This window comes from Chrysochloris asiatica, unplaced genomic scaffold (assembly GCF_000296735.1).
Source record: "Chrysochloris asiatica unplaced genomic scaffold, ChrAsi1.0 scaffold00087, whole genome shotgun sequence".
Lineage (NCBI taxonomy): Eukaryota > Metazoa > Chordata > Mammalia > Afrosoricida > Chrysochloridae > Chrysochloris > Chrysochloris asiatica.
This window is the reverse complement of record NW_006408605.1, coordinates 383,412-405,004: the sequence shown is the minus strand read 5'-3', so window position 1 is coordinate 405,004 and position 21,593 is coordinate 383,412. Positions and strand designations below refer to the sequence as shown.

General features: G+C 50.7%; 1 protein-coding gene across 1 annotated transcript in view; it reads right to left on the bottom strand.

The window, feature by feature from the left end:
- JADE2 (jade family PHD finger 2) overlaps window positions 1-21,593 on the bottom strand; it is a 37,100-nt gene that overhangs the window by 2,590 nt on the left and 12,917 nt on the right. The window contains exons 3-9 of the mRNA XM_006866079.1: window positions 20,310-20,467; window positions 14,988-15,148; window positions 14,131-14,342; window positions 11,986-12,153; window positions 10,648-10,764; window positions 8,485-8,949; window positions 2,415-2,532 (exon numbers count right to left, since the gene is read on the bottom strand). Of these exons, the coding sequence (XP_006866141.1) occupies window positions 2,415-2,532; window positions 8,485-8,949; window positions 10,648-10,764; window positions 11,986-12,153; window positions 14,131-14,342; window positions 14,988-15,148; window positions 20,310-20,467 (1,399 nt within the window). The remainder of the gene's footprint in view (window positions 1-2,414; window positions 2,533-8,484; window positions 8,950-10,647; window positions 10,765-11,985; window positions 12,154-14,130; window positions 14,343-14,987; window positions 15,149-20,309; window positions 20,468-21,593) is intronic.

Genomic DNA, 21,593 nt, shown 5'->3' with positions numbered 1-21,593 from the left:
TCCCCTGGTCAGTCTACTTTCAAGATCAGGTAATTGGTTGGAGATTCTGAGTCCACACTTGGTCCTTGTATCCTTTCAGCCCATGACATGTAGGTCTGGGGAGCCACAGAGAACCAGAGAGAGGAAAGGGAAATCGCATGACACTCTCAGCCCAGTATCTAGCTAGAGGGAAGAAGGCTTTCCAAACAAGGGTTTAAGAGTTCGAATGCTCCTGCTTTAATATACTGTGCAACCTCAGGCCTGATGCTTCCTACTTGTTGGCCTCAGATCAATGCCTAGACATTTTGGGGGTCAAGGGAGAAGAGTCTGAGCTCCTTTTCTAGACCACAAGACCTTGCCTACCTGACCCTGACACCCCTGCACAGTCTCCATGCCAGCCTCTTTCTGGTTTCTTTAACAAGAGTGGTTCTCTGGCCTCTAGGTTTCCAACTATGCTGTTTCCTTTACTTTGATTCAGATCACAAATTAAATTACCACCACCACTGAGAGGCCTTCTTCTTTAGTCCCCAGACTGGAACAGGCCTCAACAAAATGTTCGTAGCCCATATCACACCCCAGGGGTCAAGAGTCGCTATAGTGTGGACATCAGTGAGTCATCCTTTTGCCAAATGCCATGCCCTGAACAAAAGGCTATCTGATGCTGTCGCTCAGCTCAGAGAGTTGCAAATGTCACTAGTGCGGCACAAGGTTGGGTCCTGCTACGCTCCTGACCGTGTTTTTAACAGGGCTTTGAGCCAGCTTGAACCGGTTCAGTAATGACCAACCTAGAGAAATTGGAACAGACCCAAATTTATAGTATGTGGGGGAACAGGAATGATAACAAATGGGAGAAATTACAGATCAAAGCCCTGAGACAGGAGAGTTGGAAGAGGTGTAAACCCTTTCAGGAGCCTAGGTTATTGCCAAGCTGGGACACCGCTGTTTATGACTCTATCTGTCAAGAGATTTGGTTGCTATGCAACATACACACTGCCCTTGTTTTCTAAGAGGAAGAAAAAAGCTTCTATTTCTAGCAGGGTGTTGACCTGTAATTTTTCCAATTTCAGTACATCCACATTTTACAAATTTGGGTCCACTCGTTTCACTCCATTGGCCATGACTGAACTGGGAGGCCCTAGTTTCTAGAATCCTGTGGTTACAGAATATAAGACTCATGATAAGTTTTCATTCTGTTTCTCTGGCTGGGGCCTCTCGGGCCTGGAAAGGCTCTCCTGCATGTGTGGCCACCGAAGAGGTACCAGGAGGCCTTGAGACACCTGCAGCACCGTCCCCTCCATTAAGCCACCCTGATACCTCCTGTCCCTGCATTCTCCTGTCCCTGTACTGGCATCAACTGTAGCCTCTCAGACACCACTTTCTTTTATCCTTCCAGATGGCGCGCTCCACCCATGAAGGCAGGAACCCTGTCCATTCTGTTCCCTGCAGGGTTTCTGTTTGGTGCTGTTAGCGCTCACTGAACACAAGAGGGAGCCTGGAGAGTTCTGGAAACCAGAAAGCTGCCAGTCTTGGGGTCCACGGTGAGTGCTGACCTTCACATGGTGGCAACCTGTCTTGATCCAGCACAAACACTTAGCAGTGCTGATGTCTCAGGCCAGAGTGGGTGATGATACCAAAGTATAATCAAGGCAGCTCAGTTCTTGGGCAGTAGCAGGCTTCAATTAATCATTCCCACGCAGCTCAACACTTCTCGCTCTACTCCATGTCCAGCCTCTCTCGTAGACTGAGCTAGTTGCGGAAGCCTCTGGCTCAAAACCTCTCCTCCTGCAGCTGTTCTTGTGGCATGTAATTTGACATTCGAAGATGATACTTTTGGGCTAAGCATCGCCTTCCTTAAAATGTCAACATTCCAGAAAGGGTCCTGTGTCTGGCAATATCCACAATTAACAGATAAGTGTAATGTCACAATTTCTTTGGCCTTCTATTTTCAGAAGGCCATGTGATGGTAAGAGAATAAGAGGAAAATGGAGATAAACCTACTGGTGCAGGGCATGAATGCCAAGTCACACAGGGTTAGAGAGAAACATCTTTGGTGTCACTGCATTCTTCAGAATCAACACCCAGGTAGACTGGGTTGGGCTCCAGGGAGGCTCTCCAGCTTCGGGCCCAGTCTTCTTCCACACTAGCAATTCTCTACTAGGAGCTTGGGTTTGCATCTGCGCACATCCTGTTTGCTCCTGAATTGCTATGTGCCTGGCGTTGCCTGGGTTCCCTAGGGAAGCTTGATGCCCACATTCTAACCGCTGGTTCCTTGCCCACCAACACACAACTAGGACACGGGAAGTTATTAATAAGATGGCAGAAGGCAGTGCTGGGGTCAGTGGTCTCTGGCCCCACACACATGCCCCCTGAAGACGCACCTTCCTTGAGACCCATCCTGTAGAGAGTGGCCAGTGGTGGGCAGGGAAGACGCCTACCTCGACACAGATCCTGTTCAATAAGTTTCATCTGTAGGTGGAATATCTGCTCCTGGAGTTTGCAGATGGCGTGTTTCGTTCTTTCGCGCCTTGTCACCATGTAGCACAGATTTCTAACCTGAGGAAACACAAGAGAGATTTTCTGCCTTACTCATAGGCTGCCACCCCTGACCTCCCAGCTCAGGGAGGAGCCTTGCATCAAAGCAGGCAGTGCCCAGGGCAGAGGCCTCAGCTGCCACCACTGCCTATCCTTTCCCAGGTATCTGGGAATCCATTCCTAGACTCCAGAGAGCATTCTTAGTCCTGTACCACAAATCTCTGAACCAAACAACAGGCCCAGGCCTAACCCTGGCCCTGTGGCCCCTAGCTGAGTCAAAGTGAGCAGAGGAGATCATCTGGTGAGCTCAAGTTGGTAACTCCACCTCCTTTCTCAGTCTTAATTTCTTGCTGCAGTCAGCCATGCTACCTCCCAAGGCCCTTCCAACATGGTGGCTCTCCCCTATAGACATAGTGGTCCAAGACTCATCAGAGCTTCTCAAGGTGCATCCTTTTGCCTCCTGCCTACAGCTTCTCCTTCACATCCAAGAAATTCTTCAGTCATAAAGCTCACAGCAAAAATCAACATTCGTCCTGAGCCACAAATGGCCATGAAGCTGGAGAGTACACTGGCAGAACAGTTTTGAGCAGACAGGTTAAGTCTCTGGCCCACCAGTGCCGCACTGCATTGGGACTCACGTCATGGCCAGGCTGGGCCAGTCAAGGCTCCCATATCAACATGGCTATGCTCACAGTCTGAAACAGAAGTTCTCAGGGGGCGGGGGCCTTTCCAGTTCCCCTAGCCAGAGGGAGGAGCCCCATAGCACCTCAGAGACCAGCCTGCTTAGTGCACAGGGCATGGAAGCACCTGAATGGTGGGTCATAATGCTGTCTGCCCACCTGGCACTCCACCCTCACCAGCTGCTCTCAGGGTGGGTTACACTTCTGGGGCCAAGATCAGGGCCCCTCCATCAAGAAGTCTCTTTGGCTTGGGGTCTTCAGCTTAGGATAGAGCCTCCAGCAGCAGGAACAGTTAGCCAAGATTTGCTGAACTTGAATCTTGGGTCCCACCAGAGTCTCTCTAGCACTTCTGTCTTCAGTAGGATCTGTCTTCATGGCTGAATTCATATCCTTAGGCTGCTTCTCGTTGGGGGGTGTCCTCTGAGTCCTAGAGCCGCCATCTCTTTGTATGATTGCCATTTCTCTATACTTGGGAATAGTTGTGATCTTAGACTTCTCTGCCAGACACTGGCTTCTTCTTTTCCTCCTTGAGCGTAATCATGAAGGAGATCCCAGAAGATCTGGTCCATATTCAGTTTTCCAGAAAATGGTGGCACTCCACACTGGTACACATCATCTCTTGGTTAAGATGGTGAAGACGAAAACATGGCACCACCCACCTCTGAGTCATAGCCCTACCCAACCCCCGTGGCCCCGGGCTCTGGCCTATTGGCTTGGCTTGACTTCCCCTCAAACCCTAGACCTCCTCAGGACCACCCTTGGGGTGCCTCCTCCCCACATCCTAAGCACAGGTTACAGCTCTGTGAACTGGTGCTGGGCTGGGTCCTAGGCTCAGCGCTGAACAATAATGCCTTGCTTCTCAGGGCACATACCAGCTCTTTAAGAGAGACAGGGGCTGAGCAAGTACTGACAGAACTAGACTTTGGGGGCAGTGAGGACAGTCTGCAGGAGAAAGGAGCAGCTAGGCTGAATAAAAGAAAAGTTTTTTGTTTTTTTTTTAAATTTTAGGGGCTTCACAAAGTTCATGGAAAAATGGAATGAAAAGATAATGGAATTTCCCCACAGACTTTTGGGAGTCCCCTCAGAGTATCAGAGAAGAGTCTTTGGATGCTGCAAATGGTTAGCATGCCCAGCAGCAACCCAAAAGGTTTTTGAGTCTACCCAGTGGTATCCTCAGAAGGTTCCCCATTTTACTTCTGAGAACAAAACAAAACAAACAAACAAAAAAACCCTACAATCATGGAATGTAATTCTACTCTCACACACAAGGCGTCAACGTGAGTTAGAATCAACTCCACCAGCAACTGGGGGGAAGAAACAAGTGGAAATGGCATTTGCATCAGTGTGTCTTGTACCCTGGGACTCCTGCCTGCTCATTGTTACAGGATCTCTCTGGGTGACCCTGCCATCCCCAAGGAGGCAGCGGCCCCTCCTGGGTGAGGCTCCCTCAGCATTTTGGGAAGGGCCTGGGCAGTGGGCTAACGTCACATGAGGTAGGACTGAAGAGACCAGGAGGATAGGCAAACGGTGAGCAGCAAGGAAGAGGAGCTGTGGTCAAGAAGGGGCTTTGGGGACTTCTGTGTTAGATTTAGATGCAGCAGCAGTTCAGGGTGGTGACTAGGTGTGGTCTGAATGGGGGCACTAATGGGTTGAAGCCCTAGAGATGAGCAGTATGGGAGCTGAAGAGCCAGAGGTCTAGAGGCTGAGGCCACACCAGGACTCCGGAGGCTAGCTCATTGTTGTTAAGTGCCGTTGAGTCAGTTCCGATTCATAGTGATCCTATACAGGAGCGGCTGGTGAGCTTGAACCACTGACCTTGCAGTCCTGTGCATTAACCCACAGTGCCACACTAGGACTCCTGAGGCTACCTAGGACAAAGTAAGTTTTGGTGGTGGTGGTGGTGGGACCGACAAGCGAAACATAATGTAGGCACCAAGAATTGATATGTGGGGTGTGGCCAAGTGACAAGGAGAGGGTAGGACCCACATCCCAGCTGAACCTTCTACTCCTTGGGAGAGCCAGAGGGAATGAAGCCTGGGGAGCTCAGACACGTCCATCATCTTGGGCTGTCAATAAGTTGTCCCACTCTCCTGAAGCCAGGTCCAGCCTGGAGTAAACTCTGGGTAACCAGATCCAGAGCTGACAGCTCAGCTGTCAGCGTGGTTGCTACGGGACACCAGTCAGTATTTGTTGGCTAGTCGTCACCGCTGCAATTTTTTGTGAGCCATGAATAACTCTGGGAAGCTATAGCAGCCAGGCTTTCCCGAGCTGCCTGCCACAGTCAGGGCCTAAGGCTGAGTTTTTAGGAAAGCAAATTTTCTGGGCTGACCATAAAATGGGATTTGGTGCTGAGGCTGACAGCAGGGCTCCAGCTCCCGCTTCTCAAGGACCCCATCCTGCCCCCCCTCCGGCAGGCAGCCCACCCACAGAATGCAAAACACAACCTCCTGCCTCTTCTAGGAGCCACGTTGCCTGTGTAAGCAGAGAAACAAGAATAACAGGGCCAACAGCCAAGGGTACTGTGCTATGCCTTGTATCCCAGTTTCCCCTGCGACCCCAGGGTCAATATGACCCTTGTTGTTGTTGTTGTTGTTAAGTGCCGTGGAGTCGGTTCCGACTCATAGCGACCCTGCACAGGGTTTCCGAGGCTGTAAATCTTTACGGGAGCAGAACGCCTCCTCTTTCTCCCGCGGAACCGCTGGTAGTTTTGAACTGCTGACCTTGCGGTTCACAGCCCGATTCGTAACCACTACGCTACCAGAGACCCTTAGTCCCATTTTTCAGACACGGAGAGGGAGATTCACAAGTGGGAAGTGAAACGAGGCACAGGAAGTGCTAGAACCGTATACAAACCCAGCTGACTCCAGGCCTGGCTCTTAACCCATGCTCCCTGATGGCTCCATGCCCAAGCTGGCCAACTGCCCGGTCCCAGGCTGGACACTCTGGGCTGCTGGCACTGGGCCATGGTCAGAGACCAGGCCTAGGCAGGCCACCAACAGTCATGGGTCTTCGCAGAAAGCCTCCCCCACAAGCATGGTTCACTCACTGTTACCAACGCGTGGCCATGAAAGGCCTTGAAAGGGGGTGAGCCTGGCACACTGCTGCGTCTGACGCGCTTTCTCTTCTGGGTCCTGCCAGGGCCATTCATCCCCTTGCCCTGCTTACAGCTGGTGGCCAGAGCCCTGTGTCCTCCTGGATCCTGTCTCTCAGCCCAGCCCAGCCCAGCCCAGCCCAGTGGCTACTAGGAAAGCAGTGTTTTCACTGGTTTCTCCTGAGGCCTACAAAGCTGTGCAGCTCCAGGTTCTCCCGCTGCTTTTTCCTGGAGAGTGGACTGGCTCACACCTGACCTTGGAGCACTCGCGCCGACCAGAGAGGTGAGTTCAACAACCTTGGGAGCTCAGGCAGGCATCCTAACCCCTGCCTGACCTGTGTCGGCTGATACTGGAGTGGGGAGTGCTAGGGAGGCTGATAAAGGCATTTATACAACAGAGGAGAAGCCAATATTTCTCTTGCCAACAATTCCTGCGTTCAGGTCCCAATTCGAGATTAAACCCTAGGAAACACAAGTTTCCCTATGATCTCTTGTCTCTTCATTTCTGAACCTAGTTTCCCCATCTGCTCAATAAGGCTGGGGGTCCAACTCACCTTTCTTTTTCTGGGGCAGTTGTGATGATTAAAAACATGAGGACATGAGTCCACCACCCTCTGGCCTAGGACCAGGCGTGGGGGCAGACTCCACTGATGACCAGCACAGACCAAAAGGTCTGAGTTGTCTGGAAAAATGGAGCAGGAACAAAAGTCAGGGTCCGGAGACGCTGGGGGTGAGGACTGCTTTGGGAGCAGCTATGGCATGAGGTCTCTTTTCACTACCTGTCCCTTCTTGACCTGGTGGCAGGCTGGCTCCTTCTCAATTCAATCAGGGTCTTTACCCCTTTGAGGAGGCCCCAGGGCAGACAAGTGCAGCAAAGGGGAACAGAGTAGATTCAGGACTTCTGCCTTGTATTTTCTGCTATACACCTGCCAACTTGTTCTACCCATTGCACAGACTTGCCAACTGAGAAGCAGATGAACATCCTGCCTCATCCTTGAGTTGCCCCAGATCTGGGGAGGGATTGATCTAACAGTGAGATGTGGCCTGGGGATGCCAGAAAGGTCAAGTTTGAGAAAACACTCCACTGAAGGCAGGCCCCACTTCCTCACCTTCTTTCAGGAGGACTGGGAAGAGTTGGAGGCCTTGGGGGGGTGGGGGTGGGGGTTTATGCTCTATGTCAGGTACTCTCACTGCACACATCTTCACAGCCCCATACATAATCTTGGCATCTGCAACCCTTCCTCATCACACCCAAAGCTACCACTCTGGATTACATCACCATCTTTTCCTCCACCTCAGCATACAGCTTAAGGAGCTCTGGTAGCGTAGTGGTTAAGAATCGGGCTGCGACCTCAAGGTCAGCAGTTCGAAACTACCAGCTGTTCTGCGGGAGAAAGATGAGGCTTTCTTCTCCTGTAACGATTTACAGCCTCGGAAACCCTGTACAGGGTTCCTATGAGTCGGAACTGACTCCACAGCACACTAGCAGACAGCTTAAAGGTATTCCAACCAGTTCACCCACCCTGAACCTGGAGAGTCCTCTTCTAGGTGTGCTTGCAAGTTCCAACCACTTAGGGGCACTCTCCGCTAATGCTTCTGCAGCTTTCAGGCATACTGTGGTTACCAACCAAGCTCCTGTGATCTACCAGAGACAAGCCCCTTCAGCCTTCGCCCTGCTCAGCATACATAGGCTGCTGCAAGTCCTCAGGCATACCACATACTCTGTCCTGCCTGGGTCAGCTCATGCTGGCTGGGCTGATACAACAATCCTTGTACCTGAGGCCCAGGCTCTCAGCACAGGGGAGGGTGAGGGTGGCAGCTTGGCAGGCCCAAGTTCTTTCCCTGGTTCAGATTCTAACTGGAAGCTCAAGTGTCTGGACAAGGCAGAGCCCTAAGAGGCCACAATGGCGGCCCCATGGCTTGTGTTCCCCAGCCTCATGACCCTGGAGGGCCCCTACTCTTCAGTAGGAATGCAGAGGGGTTGCTATAAGAGACTTAACCAGCTGAATCCTCTCTGTTCCTCACAGTGTCAACCAGTTCCACTCTTTCCAAGACCTACCTTACAAGCCCTGAGCCCCTTGACTAGCAGGGCTGACAGCTAGAGCTCACAGTCCAAATCATGGCTAGCCCTGACAGTGTGTGAAGTAGAAACAGCTCCTAGGATACCACACCAGGCAGTAGGTGGGCAGCAGAGGTACTCACCCTCTCCAAGTCCTGCCGCAGGTGTGTGAAGAGCTTGAGGCGGCGATACAGTACGTCCTGCTCCTGCTGGGCCAGGTTGTCCACCTCATCCGTCTTGGCGGTCAACAGCGGCTGGTTGGCATTGGCTTTCCTCTTCAGCTTCCAGTACTGGTAGATGAAATCCACCAGTGCCTCGGCCAGATCCAGCCGCTCAGCCACCTCAGCTGGCTCTACCAGCTCGTAGAAGTCTTCTTCCAGCTGCTGCAACCGCTGTTTGCGTAGGGTCACCTTTTCCAGGTCCTCACTGGCCGGGCTAGGTTCTGCAGCTTCCGAGGTGGGATCACTCCTCGGAACCCCGTCACTGTGCTCCTGGCAGAAGGACTTGAACTTGACCTCATCGTTGTCAGCTAATATAGTCCGCATTTCCAGGCTATGGTCAAAGGCGCATGTGACGTGAAATGCAGTGATGCAGGAAGGCATGGAACACTGGCGGGAGAGGAAGAGCAGTGGTCAAGCTGAACCTGGGGTGCAGGAAGGGAGTCCTGGGATAGGGTGAGGAGGATGTGGGGACCCTAAATAAAATGTGATGGGCTCCCAGTATGGGAATGTGAAGCAAAAGCAGGTGGGAAGCAGGGAGCCCTGAGTGACACACAGGGAGATGGGACTCAGCATTATCTGGGGCCCCTCTGGGGACAAGTTGCTTTTTGGGGGAGACAAAATAACTTTGGGATCAGAAGACATAAAAAAAAAAAAAGGCTGATCTTGGCTCATTACCTCTTCCGCAATACTATCTAAGATAAAAACCACTGTCCCACCTGCCACCCTTCTTTCCTTTTTGACTTCTGGGAGGAGTAGCTGGACTTAGACCCCTTCCTTTCCCTCTTGCCTAGGGAGTCGGGGTCCTGCCCCTTCCTTCCTAGCCTCAGCTGCAGGACTAGCCCATCTGACTATAGTGACCATTTATACTGTAGTCAAAAGGCATTCTGAAGATCTTATGAATGGGTGAAAGGAGCCCAGTAGTACAGTGGACTATGAGCTGGGCTGCTAACAGCAAGGTCAGTAACTTGAATCTACCAGTCACTCCGTGAGAGAAAGATGATGCTTTCTGTTCCCGTAAAGATTCACAGCCTCGGAAACCCTATCTATGCAAGGTCATTAGGAGTCGGAACCGACTCTGCGACACACCACCACCACCACCTGCTTGGCTGCTAATCAGAAGGTACTCTGTGGGGGAGAAACCTGGTCACCTGCTTCTGTAATGTAAAGATTCACAGTTAAGGAAACCCTTTGAAAACGATCATAAAAGGGTAGCTGAGTTGGAAATGACTTAACAACAACAGGTTTGGTTTTTGTTTAAAAATGTTGTTCAGTGCTGTCTAGTCGGTTCCGACTCATAGCAACCCTGTATAGGGTTTCCAAGGACGGCTGTTGAGTTTGAATCCTCGACCTTGCAGCTGAGTGCTTATTCTGTAGCACCACTGTTGTTGTTAAGTACCAGGGAGTTGGTTCCAACTCATAGCGACCCTGTAAACAGGGCTTCCGAGGCTGTAAATCTTTACGGGAGCAGAAAGCCTCATCTTTCTCCCTGCAGAATGGCTGTGTAGTTTCGAACTGCCAACCTTGAGGTTAGCAGCCCGATTCATAACCACTATGCTACCAAAATTCCTTGGATGAGGTTTAATCTACTTTTTGTAATGACAGCTCAAATCCTAGAGAGATGATGAGGGACAAAGGATGACCCCTGCTCTTCTCAGACACACACACAAAACAACCTACAGACCAGAAGTATCAGCATCAGGTGGGAACTCTTGAGAAAATCAAATTCTTGGGCCCCACTCAGTATTAGCAGGGCTCCAGGTGATTCTAATGCATTGAAATTTGGGAACCACTACTGTGGACAGACTCTCTTAGCTTAGCTGAAAGAGACGTTAGATTCTTAACTCCTCTCCCAAGTCAACTTTGATGTCAGAAGGGCGGTCCATCTTCTTACCAGGCCTACAGCACTTAACTCTTAGGAAAAGCCAGAGTCCTCAGTACTGCAGTGGGATGGTGAACCTAAACTCCCTAGGCCCATCAGCAGAGGTGGGTAGAGGATGGTGGCCCATTTCCCATGTGGCTCAGGAGTGCCTGCACTGGCTCATGCATGGGGCCCCAGCAGCAGGGGTGGGTGGAGGACTTAAGTACCTGGATGCAGGTGCCTGTGCACTCCTTACAGAGGCTGCAGGACAGAGCCCAGCGGCTGGCTGGGATGTGTGAGATCTTGGTGATGGGCTCCATCTTCTCGGGGCAGCCGATGCTGACCTGGGTAGGATAAAGGGAGCTACATCAGGACCCTCAGTCCCCAGCCTACCTCCAACGATCCCAAAGGAGGCAGTGGATGGATGTGGGAGAGGTCCTTCCTAACTCTAAACAGCATAACTCAAAGGAACAAGCCCCTCCTAACTGGCTCAAGCCAACCATTTGGGTGAATGTGTGCTCTGTGCTCATTAAATGTCAGAGAATGTGCATCCATGCATGGGGCTGGTTGCTTATGTCTATGACTGGGTGGGCCTTGAGGCAGAGATGCGCCTCTGTGTGTGTGTGCATGAATGCACAGAAGGTCCTCCCTTTCTCCCATAGCCCAGGCCTTTGTTAATAAATATATTCATATATTTTCTATGTTGTTTTCTAGGTACCAGGAAAGAACCTCATGGCAGCATCTCGTCGTGTGACCCATAAGGATGTGCCTCTAACTCAGCCCCTCCTGCTCCTTCTTTGGAACAAGGCCTACCTACCACACTACCCATGTGCCCATCCGGGGACAGGGAACAGTCCCCTTTCACTATCTCTACCTGAGACTGGAAGAGAGGGCCCATAGTCCTGAACAGACCCCTCACATGGAGATCACACCCTGAGGCCGAGAAGGCCCACTTCGGGGACTTCACTAGTTCTTCTGTCCCTACCTTGCCCAGCCCTGAGAACGCTCTGAGGTAGCTCCAGCCCTTAAATACTGGTCTTGTGCAAGTGACTACTGCCGACAGATAACTCCTATCACAGCTGACAGGGCCACATTCTGGATCAGGGCTGTGCTGGAATGTGGTGAACTTTAGCCTTTCACATTTCCTATAAAATGGGATGGGCTTCCTTGAACCCAGGATTTCCACCTGGACTCAGACAGCAGCAAGCCCAGTGTCCAAATCTTTAACTCTGCTCACTGCCTGATTTTCTTTAAGGGCAGTGTCTTATTTTTGTTTTAAATGTGTGACTTTACTTGGGTTGGAACCACTGCCTAGGTTTGGATAGACCCCCAACTTCCTCCCCTATATTCTGCCGCCTGTCCAGACCCCAGACCTGAATCCCTCATAAACTGATGTCCCATGGGAACTTGCACTTGATTTCTGTTCAAGTCTGCAGGCTGTTTCCTGGGGCTGCTGTTGGAGTTCTACCCTGACATCCTTTGTCCATTGTCTCATCCCCAAGGCCCAGCACTCTGCTGTCTGAAGCTTGAGCTCCATTCAGACTCACTTCCCCACCCCCATTCACCTCAGGAATCCACAGGGCACAGCTGACATGCACCCACTTGGTCCCACTTCTGGTGGGCTTCAGGGCCCCTCCTCGCTTGGGGCAGAGCAGGCAGTTTGGCTGGACACCCAGGGCACACGTCCGGCACAACCAGCTGCCTGTGGGCACTTTGAGAATCCCATAGCATGCCTAGGGAGAAAGTAGGGTGTACATGAGTCAGGGATCAATCCACATTAGGCCGGTGCCAAACCCAGTCCTGGATTACATTGCTACGCTGCCTCCACCCTTCTGGAGGAAGCTCTCTGCCTGTATGTTACTGGTCTTGTTCAGTGCCATTGAGCCATTCCAACGCATAGCGACCCTGTGAAGGGTTTCTGAGGAATGGCTGATGGGTTTGAACCGCTGACCTTACAGTTCAAACCAACCTTGAGGTCCAGTGGTTTACACTACAGTGTCACAGCAGGCCTGTCATGTTGTCAAGTGCCACTGAGTTGGTTCTGACTCACAGCAGCCTTGTACAGGGTTTTCAAGGAGTGGCTGGTAAGTCTGAACTGCGGCAAGGCCTGTATATTGTTATTGTTAAGTGCCGTCAAGTCAGTTCCGACTCATAGCGACCCTAAATAGGGTTTCCTAGGAGTGGCTGGGGAGTTTGAACCATTGATCTTGCAGTTGAAACTGACTTGCAATCCAGGGCATTAACCCACAGTGCAAGGCCTGAAGGTTGTTGTTAAGTGTCATCGAGTCACTTCCAACCCATAGTGACCCTATATAGGGCTTCCAAGGAGTGGCTGGTGAGCTTGAACCACTCACCTTATGGTTCAAACTGACTTTGCATTAGCCCACAGCACCATAATAGGACTCCACAAGGACTGTATATTGTTGTTGTTAAGTGCCGGCCAGTCAGTTCTGACCCATAGTGACCCTGTATAGGGTTTCCGAGGAGCAGTTGGTAAGCTTGAATTGCCAACCTTGCAGTTCAAATGACTTTACAGTCCAGTACATTTAACCCACAACTCCAACCAGAACTCCACAAGTCTTGTGTAAAGTGCCTGAAATGTCACCATTCAGGGTTAAGTCCTTTTGTTTTGCTGAGGTCTGCCCCTGGCTGGGGTAGTCACTTTAACCTAGGTTCTCAGTGAGAGATGGACTTTAGGACAATCCATGAATGCTAACCTCAAGTTTGAAACTACCAGACATTCTAAGGGAGACAGATGAGGCTTTCTGCTACTGTGAAGAGTTACAGCCTCAGAAACACTAAGCAGGGTCGCTATGAGTCGGAACCAACTTCACAACACACCACCACCAAAACCATGAAGCTCCTTTAGTTGATACACAACTGAGAAAGCATGCTGCTTTGAGACAAAGCCCAGAATTTTCATATAATTTATATGACTTACACAGAGACCTGTGAGAAGGCTCCTGCTGTCGTACCTTGGGCTTGGAGAGACATGGGGACCTATGAGCTGCTGGGGATATGGCAGGCAGTACACTACCTGCCTATCTGCCAGCCAGTCCCTGACTCTGAGCTCCCAGAAGAAGTCATTCCAACAGCAGCTCAGGGCAAAGTCAAATTCAGAGAGGGGTCCCCTGGGTCCTAGTCAGTTCTTCAAACAAGGTCTGGAGACACAAGAAACCTAGCTCTCTGAAGCCCAAGGTCAAGGGCACGGGAGTGTGTTGGCTAGTCTGCACCTGGTTTATAAGAATGATAACAAATAGTCACAGTCCCTGTCAGTTAGTATGCTATTTTAAGCAAATCACCTGTAAGTAAATTTAAGTCTCTTGTGTTTATTTACAGTTAAGGAAACAGACCTAGAGAGGTTAAGAAACATGTCAAAGTCACACAGCTTATGAAAGGGACAGTCATAATTTGAAACCAGACAGCCTGGCTTTCCTCTCAATCACCTTTCTGCGCTGCCTCTTTAGAAGTATGGTAGGGTGAGGAGCAGGGCCAGGGTAGGAAGGATCAGGGTGCTTCAAGGGAAAGGACTGTGGGGACCACTGGGTTGTCCGGCTGGCACTACAGGGTTCCAGGGTACTCATCTCATCCCCTTTACCCTCCTCCCTAGGGATCTTTGCTCCTAAGACCAGAAGGAAGACCGGTTACAGGTGTGTATTAGGGTGTGCAGAGGGGAGAGAGAACGTTAGGGACAGTGAAGGGCTACCCACCTGGTGCACACAGACGTTGCACTTGTCACAGAAGACCATCTCATTGCCGTCCTCGCCCTCGGGAGAACGGCACACGTCACAGACCACGTCCTCATCATACTCGATGCCCAGTCCCTCCTGCGTCTCGATGGCCCGCGCCATGTTCTGATGGCATAGTGTCTCTAGCTCCTCCAGCACACGCTCTAAGGTCAGCTCGTCTAGGCTCGGCCTCTCTGCAGGAAGGACAGCAGGGGAGGATCTTAGCAGCCTGGGTTGTAGGAAGTCAGGGCACATGTGTGGGAAGGCTCCTACTTATCAGTTGTGTGACCTGGGGAAAAGCAGCCACCATCTCTGGGCCTCAGCAACATCGTCTGTAAATGGAATGGGATGGACCAGGCAATCCCCCAGGTTCCTGTCCATTCATTGTGGTGGTCTGACTTCAGATCACTGCTGCAGAAGACGTGTCCCTGGGACATGGCTGGCTCCATGGAGAAGTCAATGCTTGTACTGTTTATGTTAACTGTCCCTCTTCTCTGGGACATGTTAGGGTGATCAAGCCAGGAAACTCCTACACCAAATGACTCCTGGCTCTATTTGTCACCCTAGATTCACTGTACACTCCCTTATCATTTATGCACTAGTCTCCAGACCCAAGAAAATCAATTATGTGCTATTATTTTTTCCACCTGACAGCTGCAGACACTGAGGCACACAGACATGAAATAATTTCTTCTATCTCTAATGGAGTAGCGATGTCTCCCCTCAGATCTGTACCAAAGTCCTGTCTTAGCCATTGCCCTTCTGAGCTAGAATGCTGAAGTTGGAAACAAAACCCTCCCCGACTCCGATTCCCATTCCCAGCCTGGCGGGTCACCTACCCATCTCCTTGAGCTCGGAGTTGATGAGCTCCAGCCAGTAGGCGTCAGTCTCGTCCAGGTCATAGCGGCTGCCCCCTGGCCAATCAGGCTGGGAGCCCTCACCAAGTTCAGAGTTGCTCGGGGATACCTGGGTAGGGGGGCCTTCCAGCGGTGGGAGGATCCTAGGACATCAAGAAGGGGTGTTGTGAGGGGAGGGACCCTCTGCCTGCCACCCCCCCTGGGTTTAGGGAATTTCAGTGAGAACTCCTGCCCCTCACCAGTTGGTAGGCAAGTGAGGCTGCCAGACCTGGATGCAAAGCAGCTTCCTTCCCCTGCCTGCATTTCCTCATGCCCACCTCCCAACCCTGCAGACTCAGGGGGCTCTAGATAAACAGTAAGGACACAGAAGATCCACAGGGCTCAAGGGCAGAGTTGGGGATGGAAGTGGGCTGACTGAGTCCTTGTTCATGATCTAACCCCTCCTTTCCCCTCTCTCCTGCCTACCAGGGGAGCTGGGTCTGTCTGAGTTAAAGCCCAAGGACCTAGATTTGCCCTGACCAAGTCCTGTTCTGGGACAAGGGGAATCCCTCAAGGCTGGGTCCGAACATTCTCACATGCCCCAGTCCCTCCTTTACCAACAGCCTTAAAATTCCATGGTCTTGAATGGTCTACCTACTCACACAGTTGCAGCCCAGTGACTCTTTGTAGATAAAAGGTCACAACCACCTTGGAGGACATGACATTCATTGCCAATGTACCGTGCCCTTTCTCTCCTTCCATCAGCAAACAGTCTGTCACTACAGTGTTACCCCTGGATACAAAGATGCATCAACTACAGTCCCAGGATTCTACCCCTTGGCTGGCCCTCCCTTGAGACCTTGGCTGTGTTTCCAAGGCAGCTTGGAAGGGTTCTGGTTGCAGGGTATAGTAGACTCAAGTCCCAGCTCCACCCCTTCATGTGTGACTTTAAGCATGCTACTTCTCTGTGGCCCATCCATAAAATGGGATGTAATAAGAGTAGCCACCGCCTTGTTGAGTTGTGTTATGAAGATTAAATGAATACAAGTAAAGCTCTTAGAAAAGTGCCTGGCCCACAGTAAGCCCTCTTTGCATGTGAGAGTGTGCATTCTTAAGACCTCTGGATCTCACTTCTCTCCTTCTGAAGTGGAATATAAGGGCCTTTTGCTTTGGGAGGACATAGTTTCCCCCTTGGCTCTACTGTGTGCTGCCCCTCAGTCCCCAATGCCAGTTCAAAATGCCAACTCCTCCACCCCCCACTGGTTGCCATGGTTATGGCAGCAGAGCCCGGCCTCCATCTGGCCAGCCCTGCCAGGGCGGAGAGGCCCCTCACTTGCCCAGGAGAGGCCTCCTGGGTTGAAGGAAGGGCTGCCAGAGTCTGTGACTCAGCTGCTGACTGGGAGGGGAGGGCAGGACCTTGGATGGCACAGAGACACGCTGAGCTGTGGGGCGGGGGTCTGCGTTCTAGGAAATGCCCCAGGTGTTAGCAAGAGTGGAATGCATGAGAATGAAAGAGACAGAGCCCAAGCAAGGGAGGGAAGGATGCCTAGATGAAGGTGAGGGGTTCAGGGAGAAAGGGTTTGGTGCTATCTTCTTCCACACAAGAGAAACAGATTAAAGAAGACCTTATTTGTTGTTAGGTGCCATCGAGTTGGTACCAAGACTCATAGCAACCTTATGCACAGTAAAATGAAATACTGCCCAATCCTGGGCCAACCTCAGTATTGTTGACCTTGTTGTTGTTGCTATGTGTGTGGAGTCGGTTCCGACCCATAAGGACCCTGTACAGGGTTTCTGAGGCTGTAAATCCTTACGGGAACAGAAAGCCTCATCTTTCGCCTGTGAAACAGCTGTTCGTTTTGAACTGCTGACCCTGAGGTTAGCAGCCCAATTCGTAACCACTACGCTACCAGAGCTCCTTAGGCAATGATAATGGGGCCATCAGGTGATTCGAAATAGAAGCAATATTGATGCTCTTAGTCCAGTAAGTTCTGACTTTCCTTGTGAGACTTGAAACAATACATTCTTTAAAAAACAAATGACAACAAAAAACAGCTCCTGATTATGTTGTGACTAATGCTTTGTTTGTGTCCCAAGCATGTGCATAGTAGGCTTCTGGACAAACCTCCTCTAAATGCCCACCACCTACTGGCCCAACTACCCACAACTGCTGGCCCAGTTGGCTGCCACCTGGCCAGGCCTCTTGAAGCCCAAGATCATGCCCTCTCTGTGGGAAGCTGGAACTACAGGGCTCACACCAGAAAAGGCGTTTCCGATGCTTCCTGGAGTTTTCCCTTCCATCTGCCTCTAGTTCTGAAGGAAGCCCTCTACCATCCTCAGCCACAGGAGCAAGACTAATCAGCGGGAAGGAGGTGGGTGGGGTTAAGATCGGGATGAGTGAGATGGGTCTCTATCCTAGGAGACCAGACATCAGAAGTTGGTGCCATAAGCTGAGTTTTTGGCCACATAAGCAGGTCCTCAGCTCAGTTCATGGTCTCAGGGGAAAACAGGTTCTTCCATGAGGTGGCAGGGAGGGAGGATCAAAGGCAGGCTGGGTAAAGACAATCAGAACATCCCAGGGTATTCGGGTGTAAGGTCTTTCTCTTGGCCTCATGAGGGCACCCTGGGCTTCTTCCTGCGGCCTCTGATTTCCTGAGCCAGCCCTCTAAGCCCCGGTAATCATTTAGGGAAGTCCCCAGAATTTCCCAACTTCCTCATCTATAAGATGGAGAATAATATGCGCTTTATGGGGCTAATATAAAATGAATCTAACAGGTTTAGCTCAGCGTGTACTTGGAGACAGAGTCCTAAGGTCCTATAACAATTGTAATCATGTATGGCCATGCTGGCTTCCAGATGAGGGCCTTGCTTGAAAGACCCCCAGGATGCTGGAGAGGCTGTGATGAAGGGAGAACAGGGCAGGAGCTCATCACAAGAGGGCACCCTTCTCACTCTCAGCCTATCCTCTCAAGAGGCTGGGCAGGCTGGAAGCACCTGGCTTCTGTTGGCTTAGGGCAGTCATGCATATACTGGGAATACACCTAAGCGCCAAAGCTGCCTGAACATGTGCTCTCCTCTTGGTGTCAACAGATAAGGCACCTTACAGGCCGACTGAAGCCAAGCTACTGGTGTGGAAGCATCTGTAGTTAATTACTCAGACTAGCAGATGTTTCCGGAACCACCTGACATTAACATGAAGGAGAAAGGACAAGACTGCTGGATCAAGCCTGATTAGGAAACATCTCTGTGCCCAGCAGGTGGCTGTCCCTCTCCCTGAATTGCCCCAGGCCCTGGCACATGGCAGGCACTGCGGTGTTAGTTAACTTGGCACACATAGTCTCATCTAATCCTCACACAATCACACTGTCAGACAGGTACTGTTAACACACCCATTTTACAGGTGAAGAAACAGGCTCAAAGAGGTCAAGTAATAGCTCTTCAGTAAGCAGAGATGAGGGTGTGAAATTGGCTGGGGTTGTGGCCCAGGTTTCCAGGTTTCTGACCCTAACCAAGGATGTGGAGAATAGATTCATTCTCTAAATCTCATAATACTTCCTAAGACCCAAAGTTCTCCCGAGGGGCCTGGGCTCTCTCATCCTCAGTGGACTCTAGACAAGTGTTGCTCTCCAGAGTAGATGACAGGAGACACCCAATCCTCACATAGCACCTGTGTGATCTCATGCCTAGCACAGGGCTGGCACTGAGCAAGCACCCAGTGTATGTGAGCAAGTCGTAGGGCAGCTGCCAAAGGAAGCAACAATGCCAATGCCAAGGGAGATGATGGTTGCAGTTGTCCCAGGCCTGGTCTATGTGGGCCTGAGCAAGAGTCCTGGAGCTACCCAGCCCAGGACATCAGCCCGCCTCTGTCCCAAGACATGACTTGGAGGGAGGGTTTCCCAGGGTGCAGAAAGAAGTACTTGGCTAAAATGTGCAGCTGGAGGCAAAGCCTATGCCCACATGGTTGCTTCCTGACAAGAGCCCCCAGCCACAGGGACACCCCACAAGACCTGGAATGTTTTGCAACCAATCCTGATGCAGGGGCCTCCCTGGAGTAACAGCTGCTGCATCCTGACTATCAGCTGGGCTAGGCCATTGATTCCCCGCTCCCCAACAAGAACCTTATGAAAGGTTCTATCAGTCAAGAGCCATGGCTGCCTTCAAAGTGACCGAAAGTCTAGACAGTTTCAATAAGACCTGCTTTGGGGACCTAGTTTGGATCTATTTTCAATCTAATCCGTGACCAGTTTTTATGGAGAATCTGCTGTGTGCCAGGTCTTATGCCAAGCATTTTCCACACACTGTTGTGCTAAATCATCTCTACAACCACATGAAAGAGTTGTTGTTGTTGATAAATGCTATTAAGTCGGTTCCGACCCATAGCTAGCCTGTATAGGGTTTCTGAGGAGCTGCTGGTGAGCTTGAACTGCTGGCCTTGTGGTTCAAAGTGACTTTGCAGTCCAGCGCATTAACCATGAGTGTCACACCAGGACTCCACACGAAGTAGTAACAGTAGCTGGTGTTAAGTGACATCGAGTTGGTTCTGACCCATAGTGAACCTGTATAGGGTTTCCAAGGAGTGGCTGGTGAGCTTGAATTGCCGACCTTGTGGTTCAAACCGACCTAGGAATCCAGTGCATTAACCCACAGTGCCACACCACATAAGGTAGCGGTGGTGGTGTGCTGTGGAGTCGGTTCTGACTCAGAGCAACCTTGTATAGGGTTTCCGAGGCAGTAAATCTTTATGGGAACAGAAAGCCTCATCTTTCTCCCGCAGAACAGCTGGTAGTTTTGAACTGGTAACACTATCAGAGCTCCTTATATAAGGTAGTTGTTGTTAAGTGCCATCGAGTCAGTTCTGACCCATAGCGACTCTGTATAGAGTTTCCAAGGAGCAGCTGGTGAGCTTGAACTTGAACCACTGACCTTGGGTTCAAACCGACTTTGCAGTCCAGCGCATTAACCTACATCTCCACACCAAGATCCCATATGAGGTAGTAGCTGTTGTTAATTCCATTTCACAGACAAGGAAACAGAGGCCCAAAGAGATTAAATTTCTGACCCAAGGTCACACTGAATGTGAATAGTAAGCAGGATTTGAACCCAGGCCGTCTGGCTTCAGTTGAGCTCCAGCCTGAGCCCTTAGCCTCAAAGGTCAAGTACAGGTATTTCCGGAACATTTCAGTGGTTCATGGGAGAAAACAATCAAATACCAAAAAAGAAAAGAAGAAGAAAAAAAAAAGAATCGGATGGCAATGGGCTAGAATATGAAGCCTGGAAATAGCTTCCCTGTCCCTATGGGCCCCCAGCCTGGGCCACCCAGCTCACCTCACCACGGGTTCTGGAATGGCCTCTGCCCCAGCGGGCACCTGCACACCTTTCTCCCATTCCTGTCGCCATGGGTCTGCTAGGATATAGTAGTCATCCGGGCTGAGTTGGTATGAGTCCGGGATCTTCATGGCTGTGATCAAGTCTGTCCGAAAAACCTGTCAGGAGCAAGAGTGGCTTCAGACTAAACCCAGCTTTGCAAATAGTTGATGTTCAATAAATGTGTTGACTTGAATTCACGTTTTCTGACCTATAGAAGGACAGAGTTTGAGTGATGGATGAGGGTTAGCACCCAAGGGGAAGGGAAACACTTGCAGAGAAAGGCAAGAACTGAGGAAAACATGGAGAAGCTTCTGTGATGGTTAAGGGAATTTCCACTGAGGCTTTAAAGTATGTTGTGTATTTGCAACCACAGGCACAAGTGGAGATACGAAAGAGGGCAAGACTGAATGCCAGTATCTTATGCAAATAGGTGAGAATGGGCTTCCCATAAGTCAGGTCATTCAAGGTCCCTCAAGAGCAGGGATACCATATCTTCTAACTCACCAGTGACTCCAAATGACTCCCCAGACCCACCGTCCTAGGTGTGTTGAAGAAGGATTATAGGGTTGTCTATTACTGTCATCAAGCTCATCCAAATCTCCCACGAACTCATCCAAATACTCTGATCTGCTGGTTTACTTCTGACACCAGATAACTAAGGAGGAAATGTTTCTTTCCAATGTTTGCTGTCTGTTCCTCCCTGTCCCTTCATCCCAGAACACCTCCAAATCCAGTTCCAGGCAGCACTGGTACTACTGTGGGCTCCATAAAGAGCTGTTGTGGGACTTGATGGCATCTCTAGAAAGCATTTTCTGCAGCATGGCCAGTGGGTATGAAATGATGACCTTGGAGCCAGCAGCCCCACTACTTAGCCTACCGCGTCACCAGGGAACAAGAAGACTCTGTTCCCATAAAGATCTGGAGTCTTAGAAACCCTAAGGAGTAGTTTTACTGTCTTACAGGGTCAATGCGCACTGGAGTTGACTCGATGGTTATGGGTAGGTTCTAGACAGCATGTGACTTGCTCAGATATCAACTTTCCCAGTGGATCATCACTTGACAATCACAAGTTAAGAATTTGTATCTTCGCATCAAGAAAAACCACTTCCAAGAGGAAACCAGGTCTCAGAAGAAACTCCAAGCCCCCTCAACCCCCCACTCCAAATCGACACCACTGCCATGCTTAGAACTGGATCAGTTTACTCAGTCTTCCAGAGGCGCATGATACTTAATTCAGTGATA